This window comes from Sinocyclocheilus grahami, unplaced genomic scaffold, assembly GCF_001515645.1.
Source record: "Sinocyclocheilus grahami isolate Dianchi unplaced genomic scaffold, SAMN03320097.WGS_v1.1 scaffold16.1, whole genome shotgun sequence".
Classification (NCBI taxonomy): domain Eukaryota; kingdom Metazoa; phylum Chordata; class Actinopteri; order Cypriniformes; family Cyprinidae; genus Sinocyclocheilus; species Sinocyclocheilus grahami.
In genome coordinates, this window is record NW_015505195.1 from 1,758,804 (window position 1) to 1,772,846 (window position 14,043).

General features: G+C 36.2%; 2 protein-coding genes and 1 long non-coding RNA gene across 7 annotated transcripts in view; 2 read left to right on the top strand and 1 right to left on the bottom strand.

Moving 5' to 3' along the window:
• LOC107548288 (DNA excision repair protein ERCC-8) overlaps positions 1–2,726 on the top strand; it is an 8,426-nt gene extending 5,700 nt beyond the window's left edge. For both annotated transcript variants that reach the window (XM_016228924.1, XM_016228929.1), the window contains exons 9-12: positions 414–538; positions 868–1,065; positions 1,251–1,346; positions 2,357–2,726. In XM_016228924.1, coding sequence (XP_016084410.1) covers positions 414–538; positions 868–1,065; positions 1,251–1,346; positions 2,357–2,419 — 482 coding nt within the window. In that variant the 3' untranslated portion in view covers positions 2,420–2,726. The remainder of the gene's footprint in view (positions 1–413; positions 539–867; positions 1,066–1,250; positions 1,347–2,356) is intronic.
• The window catches only part of LOC107548333 (uncharacterized), a 13,157-nt gene extending 2,632 nt beyond the window's left edge, over positions 1–10,525 (bottom strand). The window contains exons 1-2 of the long non-coding RNA XR_001604466.1: positions 10,459–10,525; positions 8,733–8,743 (exon numbers count right to left, since the gene is read on the bottom strand). This is a non-coding gene — a long non-coding RNA (uncharacterized lncRNA). The remainder of the gene's footprint in view (positions 1–8,732; positions 8,744–10,458) is intronic.
• Positions 4,081–12,886, top strand: LOC107548300 (elongation of very long chain fatty acids protein 7). 4 transcript variants are annotated; one of them, XM_016228935.1, is made up of 9 exons: positions 4,081–4,261; positions 5,973–6,135; positions 6,419–6,501; positions 6,751–6,941; positions 7,903–7,983; positions 8,253–8,309; positions 8,828–8,933; positions 9,542–9,678; positions 11,886–12,886. In XM_016228935.1, exons 3-9 carry the CDS (start codon positions 6,438–6,440, stop codon positions 12,114–12,116), a joined length of 867 nt encoding a protein of 288 aa, XP_016084421.1. In that variant the 5' UTR covers positions 4,081–4,261; positions 5,973–6,135; positions 6,419–6,437; the 3' UTR covers positions 12,117–12,886. The 4 variants fall into 4 exon arrangements, with proteins under 4 accessions (XP_016084421.1, XP_016084434.1, XP_016084426.1 ...); XM_016228948.1 differs by having other exon boundaries at positions 4,081–4,217; positions 5,973–6,133; XM_016228940.1 differs by lacking the exon at positions 5,973–6,135.
• The last annotated feature ends 1,157 nt before the right edge of the window (positions 12,887–14,043 follow it).

Here is a 14,043-nt window from a genome sequence, read left to right on the forward strand (position 1 = left end):
ATTTAAAATCAACTTATTTTTCCCTTAAAATGATAAATTTTCTCAGTTTAAACATTTGATATGTCATCTATGTTGTATTCTGAATAAAATATTGAAATTTGAAACTTCCATATCATTGCATTCTGTTTTTATTCACAATTTGTACAGTGTCCCAACTTTTTTGGAATCGGGTTTGTATAAAAGAATTAATATTATACACTATAATTTAAATGTGTGTATATATATATATATATATATATATATATATATTTGTGCATTTGATTTGTAGATTATTATGCAATGCAAATATGTTTCTTATGTATTATATTTATTATTTGTAAATATAAAAATAAAAGTATATATAAAGTATGTACATTTGTAAAAATATAAAATAGAATTTAAAAATATTTTATATCATTTTACTTTTCTTCCAGTGAACACAGCACATAATGGGCGAGTGAATGGATTGTGCTTCACAGCTGATGGACTTCATCTCCTCTCTACTGGGACAGATGATCGCATGCGCCTGTGGAACAGTGGCACAGGGGAAAACACATTAGTGAGTAGCAGTTAGGACTGTTTGAAGACTTTTTTAATACCTAATATCTGTTTTGTATAAGAGTATATAAAGAATTATATTTTAAGCCTATGTTCATGCAGCAAAATGAATAAGTCTTCTCTCATGAGTGTTACTGGCTTTCTGTGGATCAAAAGAGTTTATTCCAAAAGCAGCTTAGACAGAATGTTACCAGATAGGAAAACCAGATAAAATAATTTGAAGTCACTCATGTGTTTTCCTAAACACTTTCTTTGTTAATGACAAGAAATATGTTCTTTAAAAAATGGCTATGCTATGTACTAAAAAAAAGTATTATTTCTCATCAATAGGTGAACTATGGGAAGGTTGTGAACGAGAGTCGCAAAGGCCTCAAGTTTACTGTATCGAGGGGCTGCAGTCCAGAGTTTGTGTTTGTGCCATGTGGCAGTTCGGTAGCGGTGTACGGGCTTCACTCGGGAGAGCTGATCACTATGTTGAGGGGACATTATAATAACGTAGACTGCTGTGAGTTCCACCCAGACTATCAGGTAATGTTGATCCTGATTATTTGCTTAGCGGTTTAGTCTTTACTGAAAAACTAAACAAACTATAAGTATGCCATTAAGTAAAACAATTTAAAGCTTCTGAGGTCTTGTAATTATTTAATGAGATTTGTATTAGTATTAGCTCATAGACTCAATATTGACTGTGAATCTGTGGGCTGTGTTTTTAGGAGCTGTACAGTGGAGGTAAAGATTGTAACATCCTGGCCTGGGTCCCAGTGCTGAGACAGCCTGGCATTGAGGATGATGAAACCAACTCTAAACGGGTAAAACAGTTTGAGACATTCTTTTAGTATAAAACGTATTACATATTTCATTGGCTCTTATTTAGATTTTTTTTTAAATCTGAGGTTGATTGAATTAATGGTGCATCTTTACGACAAATACAATGTGTTGTGGATCAGCTGTTTATATCTTTACAGATCTGCAGGTTTGGACTACTGTAGGTGGGGCAGAAAGTGAATCCAAATTTGTGCATCATGTAAACACATTTTGCAACCTTGCTCACGTCCCTCAGCCAATAGATAAGATCAGATGAGCTGACAAAAACTATGCCAATTATGGCATGTGTTCAGATGCGATTGCTGTCAGTCATGGTTATACGTGAGATGTGCATGTTAGCTGGAGTCACATCTTGATGGCTTGTAGTTTATCAGTCACTCTATGTTTTGTGTTTAACATTATGCTTTACCAGTTTTTCTGGCAAAAAAAATCTGGTACACATTTAAATAATCACATTGTATTACTGCATTACTGATGCACACATAGTAGCTATTAGCAATTACATGGCTTAGTGATATAATTATTTTTTTAGCAATGTATTTAAAAAAAATATTAATTACATATACACAACAATATACACAATTTTTTAAATGTTATTTCTATATTTAAAAAAATTAAATGTATTATTATTATTATCATTTATATTATATAATATTATTTATTATTATATTGTGGTTTGAGATGTATTTGGAAACTTTTTAGGTCTAAAAATATTAATTCTAAATATATTTGCCATTTTAGTTTTGCAAAGTGTCACACAAAAATATTTCTAGTTTTCATAAAGTTTTTTTAAGGTTTATTTATTTATCTATTTATTTATTTTGCAGTAATAGCTGGAATTTATTCAGCCACAACTTATTCACAAACTTATATATGCAACTATGTGCCCTGTATCATCTAAACAATAATTAAACATCAAATAACTGAATTGTGTAGGCTTGATAATGATTCAATGTTTAATGTTTCTGCATATTCTGGATACATATTTTTACAGGGTGGAACACAAGCTGCTATCAATCCTGCTTTTGAAGATGCCTGGAGCAGTGATGAAGACTGACAGAGCAAGGAACCCATCAAACTGTTTTTTTAAAATAACCAAATAAACTACTATATACTGTACATTCCTTCCGAGGTTAATGTGCCCTTACTGCATTCTGTTGCATATTGCATCAATGGATGCACATGAAGTGAATGGACATAAGTCTGATGGATGTCGAGTATTTCCATTGGTTGTCACTTACTGATTTGCCTGTGGATTTTAAGTTTTTCATTGTCTTGAGCTTGTGTCTTGAGCTTCACTTCTGCAGGATTTGCATTTCACATAGATGTGAACTACAAGTTCTCATATCTTTAGAACCAATAAATACCTAGGTTAAGTGTAAAAAATGCTTTGTGATTATGCTGAACATATGTGTTTTTACTTCAGTGGGATGATCAATTAAAAGTTTACGCTTTATTTTTGAGCTTTAAACTGTTCGTTTTTTTTACTGAAAAAATGGAACATATTATTAGAGCATTTGATAAATTAATATATCGTGGCATCATTAATCTGTCAGAATTATTTGGCACTATAGTTTTGATCAGAGGCGGACAGTAGTGAAGTATTTTTTACTTTACGCAAGTAAATTAAAAAAGTATCTGTAGTTTATCAGAGTGTTTTTCTTTGGAAAACTTTACTTCACTACATTCCAAAGCATAATGTCATACTTTTACTGCACTTCATTTCATAAATAAAAGTTGTTTGTTTTATCTTTAATACCTAAGAACATTAAAAATGTAGTACTTTCTTGTACTCAAGTAAATCTTTGAATTACTTTTACTTGAGTAGAAGTAAGAAAGTAATAGATTTCTAATGTAATTAAGTATTACATGATATTTAATATGAAACGTAGTGCAGTAAAAAGTACAATTTTATGCTTTGGAATGTTGTGAAGTAAAGTTTTCTAAAGAAAAACACTGATAAAGTACAGACACCTGAAAAGTACTTTTACAGCAGAGTAAAAATACTTCACTACTGTCCGCCTCTGCTTTTCATCTCGTACATTTCTGTATTACATGGCAGTCATGCAGCCAATAGCATGCAGGTATTGCGAGTCCTGATGCGACATTTGACCAATCAGAGCCCTCAGTCTCAGAATCAGTTGAACGTCTCCGCCCACCGCCCGCTCATCTCAGTGAAGAAGACGGAACTCCCGAGTCTGAAAGAGTAATTGATGGAGGTCGTGTGGTCAAACCATTAGCTTTTACTTTTTGTACCACTTTTGTACCTGGCCGAAAGGCAGAAGACGAGCATCCTTGTGAACGCAGAACGGGAGGACCTCAAAAAGTAAATCTTTGAATTACTTTTACTTGAGTAGAAGTAAGAAAGTAATAGATTTCTAATGTAATTAAGTATTACATGATATTTAATATGAAACGTAGTGCAGTAAAAAGTACAATTTTATGCTTTGGAATGTTGTGAAGTAAAGTTTTCTAAAGAAAAACACTGATAAAGTACAGACACCTGAAAAGTACTTTTACAGCAGAGTAAAAATACTTCACTACTGTCCGCCTCTGCTTTTCATCTCGTACATTTCTGTATTACATGGCAGTCATGCAGCCAATAGCATGCAGGTATTGCGAGTCCTGATGCGACATTTGACCAATCAGAGCCCTCAGTCTCAGAATCAGTTGAACGTCTCCGCCCACCGCCCGCTCATCTCAGTGAAGAAGACGGAACTCCCGAGTCTGAAAGAGTAATTGATGGAGGTCGTGTGGTCAAACCATTAGCTTTTACTTTTTGTACCACTTTTGTACCTGGCCGAAAGGCAGAAGACGAGCATCCTTGTGAACGCAGAACGGGAGGACCTCAAAGTGTGCGTGGAAATACATATCTGAACTTTTTTTCTGTCTTGTCACGGTAAGACAGGTGCATGCGCACCTGCATTCTTTTGTGAAGTCCGTCTGTGATGATGATGAAATTCTGCCTTCCCTGTTAAAACGCTGGGAATTAATTCCAGCATGGCTTAATATTTTGAGTCATTTCATTAGTAAACTTAGTTTATTTTGGATTGACATTACGTTTTTTTTTGTTATGGTCACTAAAGGAGCTACTTTATTAGAGCACAGGTGGCGTCTCTGGAATGCTATGTGCTTTTTCAGACTCTAAAAAATGTCATTAAATAATGCGTGCATAACTGAACCTCGAAAACACTTTTTTTTTTTTAGATATTCAATTTTTTGTAGGTACATTTCTTTAACAACCACGTATAAATTGTTTTAATTATATTTTGTTCTTAATAGTTACACAACTAGCCTATTATTTAAATTTAGTCATTAAAGAGAGTAATATTCACACATATGCACAGATTTTAAGAGCAAGATTATTTCTGCTGAATCCAGCACTGCAATTGAACTTGTACATTTGCTTGGCCGATATTTTCTGGCGTCATTAATCTAGTTGTTTGTAATGCAGGCAATTTTATTTAATTTAGCTGTTTATTAATTGCTGAAAGTTTACCAACAGAGAATTCTGCCTATAGCTATGGAAAAACACTAAGCCAACATAGCATATCCCTCACTCAAACATCATAACATTTCAGATATTATGTTTGGTTTTGATTAGTATTGGGTTTTCCAGTTCAGCCACCGTTGGCACCCAGTGTTGAATGCACTTGTGTGGAGGGAAGGTAGTGTCCTCCTCTCACACCTGCAACCTGCCTGTCTCATGGCAACAGGCGTGTTGAGGCTTGTATTAAATATTACAGTATCTAGGCAAACAACTCCCTCCAGATAACTGGACCAGTATGCCCTGAAACGCATGTTGGATTAGTTTCTCTTCTCTTGGATTAGTTGGAGGGAGGAAAAAAACCACTTTGATTCTTCAGTAGAATGATGCCTGAATTCATGTACATCTGATGAGTTAGTGCTTTTATTTATTTATTTATTTTAGGGCTGTGAAATCGATTATTAAAGTAAACTGTTATCTAACACATATTTAATGTAATTTTTATATGCATGTACTGTATCCTTTTTGATCTCGTAGCATAAAGATTAATTGTCCTTTTGTGTCCAATGATAAATCTGGTTATGGTGACCTTTTATTTGTAGATAAGTGATTATCTATCTATCTATCTATCTATAATATATAATATATAATATATATATTTTTCATTTAAAGTCATATTTATTCACAAAGAGAAGATAATAGATATGTGTTATATAATGAGTTTTTCATGTGCTGGAAATTATATTCTTATCTCCATAAATGCTATCAATTGATCCAGATCTGGGAAGCATCAAAGTAATTTTTTGCAATTTCAGCACTCATTTCTCCTAAATGAATAAAATTAGTTTTTGTGCCCCTAATACACAGGCACAGACATGTATGTTCATTATAGAATAATTCAATTTGAAATGCACTTTTCTGGTAGTGGTATCATGTCGAGTTCAACTGAGTGTTTCCATTGTATGCATCTCTGAGTTCAGCTGTTTTCTGGTATATTACTGTACATTGTTCTCTGTGCTCTGCATATCTTCGTTTATCCACCCCCCTGGTTTTATGTGCTGTCCTGTCCTGAACATACACTGACTGCTGACCATTGTGTCCCAACACTCGCCCTCTTGTTCAGCTCTGAGTTTGCTGGAGAGGATGGAGGATTCTTGTGTTTTCTTACCACAATACAACCTTTCATGGCGCCACCGTACACGGACCTTTCCTGCTTCATTTTAGAGCATTTAGGTTCTACATCACATCATGTCATACTGTCAAGAAGGGAGCAGTACTGTGAAGGTGTAATTCAAGATTGTTCAATTATAAATTCAGTCTGAATAATGTGACATTTAAGTTAATGTATTTAACTAATTAAATGTATTTTACATTAAATGTAAATTAATGTATTTTACTTCTAATTAATGTATTTAATGTGACTTAATATGTGTCAGACTTAACTTGTGGGATGAGTTTCTTTTAAGTGCACTAAATGTAAAACATTTTTTTTACTAGATTTTGTAGATGGTAAAATAAATCATCTCTTGAGGGTTATATCACACCTACACTTTGTGTTTGTGACCTTAGGCTCTGACCATTGGCAGTGATGGCGTTCCGTGAGTTCACATCCACAGCTGCACAGCTGTATGACAAGTGGATCAAAGATGCAGGTAAGAAGGTTTCTGACATCAGAAAATCAAAATATGAATGTATGACCACACACATTTAAGCCTCAACAACTCGTAAAGAGTGCATCAGTCAGGTTTCGGAAGTAAAAATCACATTCATTTTCTCTGCTTTAAAACAATAATTTTTTTATCTCGGCGAATTATAGTGCACAACAACAGCAGTGTCAAACATAGATTAATGGACAAACTAATGCAGTTGCTAGTGCAGATATTCTTATGATGTGATTTCAGACCCCAGGACAAAAGACTGGCCGCTCATGTCCTCGCCGCTCCCACAGACAGTTATTATTGTATTTTACATCTACTTTGTGATGTCACTGGGGCCCAGATTAATGGAGAACAGGAAACCATTTGATCTGAAGCGGGTCCTCGTCATCTATAATTTCAGCGTTGTGGCTTATTCTCTTTACATGTGTTATGAGGTAAATCTATTTCTGTTTGCTAGCAGGCAAACCTGTTTTGTTTTGCTTGGGAGTTTACAAAGACACTTTTAGGAATGTGTTTTGTTAGATTCCATTGAGTTATGTTGTCATTTCACTGTTAGTTTTATGCAGGTCACACATTATGTTAATGTGTAAATGGTTGGAATTGAGTTTACCTACACTAGTGTCTGTATCAGTTTACCCAAAAATGACAGTTTACTCATCCTTGTGTTGTTCTAAACTTGTATGATTGTATTTCTTCTGTGGATCACAAAAGATGATGCTATTCAAGATTATGTTTAAAGCAGCTCCTTTCCATTCAGTAAAAGTAAATGTGATTCATACTGCCAGGCACCATATAAGTAACTTGTTTGCTATACTTCAAGACTTCTGAAGCCATATAATAGTGTGTAGAACAAAATGAAATTAAGTATTACAGGTGGAAATCTTTAGAGCTTTTTGTGTTGCTCTGTCCCTTGCCCAGATTGGCCGTGTGAATCACTGCGTTTTTACTGTATGGAAAAAAAGCTCCTTAGATTTGCATAATGTGGTGTAGTTTCCTACAAAACGTATAGACCAAGAGCCATTAAGTGCATTTACATGCCACTCTTACACATTAGCATACTTGGTGTACATAATTCACGTGAACACCCTAAACTGTTACTTTGGGTAAATAACTGACTTCTTTTTTTGCCCATTATTCCCCTTACACTTGCATTTTGTTGGTGCATGTATTTAATGTGTGTACATCAAAATGTAATATAAAAATGGTTTTCTTGGATTGTCTGTTTTTTTTTATAATGAGCTGGAGTTTTTCATTTAAATTTTTTGTAATGCACTATTTAGTTTATTTCAAGATATTAAATGGTATGGCCAAAGATGTATTTCTTAAAATGTATTTGTCTGTAGTTCTTGAATTTCAATGAGGCTTCTTATAGGTGTATATATTCCTTCTCTGCAGTTTGTGATGTCAGGCTGGGGAACAGGGTATTCATTCGGCTGTGATCTGGTAGACTACACTCGATCGCCAAAAGCCATGAGGGTGAGAGCAGAAGAAATGGCGTCTTACCTGCTTTTTTGAAAAGCTTGTAATCTGGCTCCAGGTTTAAGTGTTTGGCTTGGATGTGGTTGGTTTCACATGACTTAAATGTTACACAGAACCATTCAGACCAAGTAATACACTCACTGCTGAGTAATACATTGTATCTGATGAATATAGTGATTCATTCAAGTTTGTTAGTTTAAATAACTTGTTTTGTATTTAATAGTTTGTTGGGCATTTGTGCTTAATCTACATTTCTCTGTCCCCAGATGGCATGGACTTGCTGGCTCTATTACTTCTCCAAGTTCATTGAGATGTTGGACACAGTAAGTAAAGTGTTTTTTTATTTATTAATGGTTTCATTACATCTAAATTTCTACTGTTTGGCAGTAAGTAACTAGTTGTCTGTCACATCTTTGACACACAGTCAGTCAACAATAATACTGTTCTCTCAGGTCATGAAAAATGGAAGAAAATAGCGGCATTGTGAGTCAAAGACAAAACTCCTGTTAAGTGGTTAGGCAGAAAGATGGAAGAGAACATTTTTAGTGTCTCATGCTTGCTTTTCTGAGGTGCAATGTAACTTAAGTTCTGTTTACAGCATCTATGGCATGCTGTCAGTTACCACAGAAAATTATTTTGACTCATCTGTCAGTAAGTAATGGAAATGGGGCGGTTGAATTCGATTTTCATTGAAACTTCAAATTACAACATATCTCTTAAATGAGTGGATCACAGCCATTTAACACCTCATTTACACCTATACAGTATTTAGCTCTGTCCTTGTGATCAGATCGCACAAAACGGATGTTAACACTGGGTCTTTTCTGCCTCTTCTGGACAGATTTTCTTTGTACTAAGGAAAAAGCACAATCAGGTGACCTTCCTACACGTTTACCATCATTCCATTATGCCTTTCACTTGGTGGTTTGGAGTCCGGTTTTCTCCAGGTATGGATTTGTCTGTTATACGATTGCATGAATGCGCTTAAAATATGTATTTCCTATAGACCAGTGGTTCTCATTTCCAGTCCTGGCGACCCACCACTCTGTATATTTTGCATGTCTCTCTTATTTAATACACCTTATTCAGATAACCAGCTCATTAGAAGAGAGCTCCATGCATGAACTTTGTTCCTATTGACATGGTCCCTACACAGTGTTCATTGCTCCCTACTCCCTGAGCACGGGAAATCTTTTGAAGTTTTCTTCAATTCGGAACATTCATTCAAGGATTTGCGCTACGCCATGGCCTGCAGTGTCTTCACACACAGACGAAACTTACTAGAGAAGTGTAACATAATATGCCTCTGTAAATAAATACAATTTAAATTCACGTCTCGCACACTTTAATGCCCTTTGAATGGAACATATACACTTCCTTCGAACTGGAAACATGGCGGAAAATCCTGTGAAGTCCACTTCGCAGGGCACTTACGGTCTAATAGGACAAACGTCTGAAGTGATAAGAGAAACAAACAAAATGTGCAGAGCAGGGGGCCGCGAGGACTGGAATTGAGAAACACTGCCATAGACATCTGTTTGGTTTGATGTTGCAGGTGGTTTGGGGACGTTTCACGCCCTTCTAAACTGCATCGTTCATGTCATCATGTATACCTATTATGGACTGTCAGCTCTGGGCCCTGCCTACCAGAAGTTTTTATGGTGGAAGAAGCATTTGACTTCAGTCCAGCTTGTATGTATTACAACATTTTAATTTCCTTTTGTTGCTGTTTCTTGATATGATCAGAATTGAGGAAACATTTATTTATTCATCTATTTATTGTTTTATTTATTTTTATATATTTATGTATTTTTATTAATTTGTTTAAATTATACACTGAACAAAATTATAAACGCAACACTTTTGTTTTTGCCCCCATTTTTCCTGAGCTGAACTCAAAGATCTAAGACTTTTTCTATGTACACAAAAGGCCTATTTCTCTCAAATATTGTTCACAAATCTGTCTAAATCTGTGTTAGTGAGCACTTCTCCTTTGCTGAGACAGTCCATCCACCTCACAGGTGTGGCATATCAAGATGCTGATTATACAGCATTATTATTGCACAGGTGTGCCTTAGGCTGGCCACAATAAAAGGCCACTCTAAAATGTGCCGTTTTATCACACAGCACAATGCCACAGATGTCGCAAGTTTTGAGGGAGCATGCAATTGGCATGCTGACTGCAGGAATGTTCACCAGAACTGTTGCCCGTGAATTGAATGTTCATTTCTCTACCATAAGCCGTCTCCAAAGGCGTTTCAGAGAATTTGGCAGTACATCCAACCGGCCTCACAAACGAAGACCACGTGTAACCACACCAGCCCAAGACCTCCACATCCAGCATCTTCACCTCCAAGATCGTCTGAGACCAGCCACCGTGTAGTTTTCGAACCCCCCGGACCCCCCAATACAGTAAAACTGCACATTTTAAAGTGGCCTTTTATTTTGGCCAGCCTAACTGTGCGTTCACACCGCCGCCGTCAAGAGCGTCAAAAATCGCTCTGGCCGCCCTGCCAACAACGCTGTAGAAAGATTTGTGGACACTGTGATGTAGATCGAATGCTTATCTTGTATTTAAAGGGGACGCAAAGCAACCAAGCTTGTTGATCTTGTGCAGACTGACCACAAGGAGGGTAAAGTTATAAGTTAACCTCATTAAATATTGTTGTGGACGAAGTATTAAGATCCTTTACCTCATAATGTATAAAGCACTAATACCACACTGTAAAAATACTCTGATACAAGTAAAAGTCCTGCATTGAAAATGTTACTTAAGTAAGTATAATCCGGTATAAAAATTACTTAATGTAAGTATAATCAGGAAAATTGATTTAAAGGTTTAAAAGTGAACTGGGACTATTATACTATTATTTATTATGTCATTAGATTATTATTACTATAACGTTAATGCACATCAGCAACTCACCAGGAACACCAACAATCTCAGACACCTTGGTCCACGCATAATTTTTTAATTTATGTCCCTGTATGCAAACTGGGACACGTCATAGATTATTGGGAAACCCGCCACAGCACTAATCAACCTCTCCTCCATTTAGCTTGGGAACTAATGTGTTCGGAACCAAAGTTTACAGGACTGCATTCTCTGGAATCCTCTCAAGCGGTGGACTTCTACGTTCCGATTGGTTGCCGCCAGATGCCGCCGAACCGTGTCATAGCTCATTACCATAAAGTTGACCTGATTTCAACTCTCCTCGACGCCCTCAACGTCCAAGTCGCGCGGCGCCGCTGCTCGACGCTGCTTGACGCCGGCTCACATTGAAAATTAATGACTTCCAGCCACTTTGACGCTCTCGATGGCGGCGGTGTGAACGCACAGTTAGGCACACCTGTGCAATAATCATGCTGTCTAATCAGCATCTTAATATGCCACACCTGTGAGGTGGATGGTTTGTCTCGGCAAAGGAGAAGTGCTCAGTAACACAGATTTAGACAGATTTGTGAACAATATTTGAGAGAAATAGGCCTTTTGTGTACATAGAAAAAGTCTTAGATCTTTGAGTTCAGCTCATGAAAAATGGGGGCAAAAACAAAAGTGTTGCATTTATAATTTTGTTCAGTGTATATTTTTTTTACGTTTTATTATTTTTATTTGTTTTTTGGACTGACATTCACTGTCATCTTGTAAGTGATAAAATCTAAGTGATGAAGTCTATCTACATCAGTTACCATAGCATCAGAATGAAAATCTGATTTTAATTGGATTTCAAATTACATATACAGTGGGGAAAAAAAGTATTTAGTCAGCCACCAATTGTGCAAGATTTGGATCTGGTTTAAAAAGGGGGTCTCATATAGTCTTTTGCTGTTCATACTACCAACCAAGCTGATTTGAATTGGATTTGACACTTTTTTTGGCTTGTGCTCTCTTTTCTCAGATCCAGTTTGTCATCATAACCTGTCATATTAGCCAGTACTTCTTCATGAAAGACTGTCCTTACCTGTACCCCATATTCATCTACATCATTGCTCTGTATGGCATCATCTTCCTCTTCCTCTTCCTCAACTTCTGGTACCATGCATACACAAAAGGCAAAAGGCTTCCTAAAGTCCTGCAAAACACAACTGTGCAACAGAACAACAATGGCATACACCACAAGAAAGATTAACTGGTGCAGTGTGACTAACCAATCAGTAGTGACAATCTACCTAAAACTGCCTTTTGGCTACATTTTTATAAGACTATTTATATGTACACCATAACATTTATCTTGATGCCCTGGGAAAAAAACGTTACTGTACAGACTGTGTGTTGCAGTCTGGGCTGGATCTTGCCTTCTCAGCTGGGCATTTGAGTTGAACTCTGGGTCATTGCCCTGAGGGCTGCTCCTGTTTCTACTCATTTTCCTCATTGTTTTCTGCATACTGACGTGTTTCCCCTTCCCATTTATTAAGATGTGAATGAGTCAGAAGCCTCCCAGCTCCTCTACTCATGTCAGTCACATAATTTTTATTGCCATTTTAGACAATTCTTTTTGTGAATTTATATATTTATGTCCCTGTTTTTGGCTATATCAGTAAATAAGATGAAAAGTGTTGGCAACTTTTTCTCCTCTTCCTTCATAAAAAGCAGAACTGTGGGGAAAATTCTACAGTGTACACTAGGTGCTCTGTAATGCATATTTATGTCTGTCTTTCACCCTCCACATGTGACATTGCTCGAATGGTAGCAGTACTGCAACTGTCCTTGAAGGAACCGATGCATTGATCTCATCTTGCACTATTGGTGATGAAGGACAGGAATTTGGTTACCTTTTTTATTTTATATGTCTTGCCATCATGAATGTCTTGGGATGTTTTTTTCTGGGACAGGAGCTTGCAATTTTTGTAGAAGGAAATGTATTATGTTAATTAACTTTTAAATATTTATGAAAAAAATAAATGCTCTATTCACTTATGTTGCTGTTTTTATTTAAATTTTTAACTGCACTTTCTCATGGGCTGGCTATACTTTGGGGAATTTGTACCCAGAAGTGAGCTAAATCTCTCAAAACCTGTACACATGTAGGGGAAGAAATATTTTCAGATGGGGTATAGGTTAATCTATTGTATTTGATAGCCTTTATGTAAAAACAATAGTAGTCTGTTGTATGTCTCCATTTAGGGTTATGTTTTAAATGTAGATGCAAGATTTTAAATACCCACTTCGATCAAATTTTTCTAGTATCTGTGTTCTCACCATAAGAACACAGCTCCCCTATGTGGAGTAAAATGTAGTAACAGTCAAGGGGTAAAAGGGTCTGGTAAATATTTTGTATATTTAAAAAAACAATAAACTCACAATAAACCTAAATGAATTTGGCTGTGTAATGCAGCCACAAATTTCTTCTTTTCTCTCTCTTTTTTTTTTTTAAATTGTTATTATTTTTGGAGTTCGATATATTATTTTGGAGACCTTAAAGTAATAGTTCACCAGAAAATGAAAATATGCTGAAGATTTTACTTGCCCTCAGGCCATCCAATATGCAGTGAATGGGTGCTGTCAGAATGAACAATAAACTCACAATAAACCTAAATGAATTTGGCTGTGTAATGCAGCCACAAATTTCTTCTTTTCTCTCTCTTTTTTTTTTAAAAATTGTTATTATTTTTGGAGTTCGATATATTATTTTGGAGACCTTAAAGTAATAGTTCACCAGAAAATGAAAATATGCTGAAGATTTTACTTGCCCTCAGGCCATCCAATATGCAGTGAATGGGTGCTGTCAGAATGAGAGCCCAAACTGCTGATAAAAACATCATAATAATCCACAAGTAATCCACACCACTCCAGTCCATCATTTAACTGTCACGGCGCGGTCAAGAAAGACACCGTGTGAGCGAGGGTTTTGGGTCCAAGTGCAGGTTTATTTACTGCCAGGGAAAACAAAGGAAAAAAAACAGAACATAAACAGAGCTGAGACTCTGAAACAGGCTAGAAACACGCAAATGGGCACTGATGCAATACGGCCAACCACTGGCTTGCATCAGTCCCGGAACAGACACTAGAAACACTCGTAACGCTCGTGACTACAAACAAACAGTAAACTCGTGACA

Bases quoted from the DNA above. Each gene is read 5' to 3' on its own strand.
- LOC107548300 (XM_016228935.1), top strand. From the start codon at position 6,438: ATGGCGTTCCGTGAGTTCACATCCACAGCTGCACAGCTGTATGACAAG. The intron at 8,934-9,541 runs GTATGGATTTGT...TTGATGTTGCAG, and splicing joins TGGAGTCCGGTTTTCTCCAG to GTGGTTTGGGGACGTTTCAC. The intron at 9,679-11,885 runs GTATGTATTACA...CTCTTTTCTCAG, and splicing joins ATTTGACTTCAGTCCAGCTT to ATCCAGTTTGTCATCATAAC.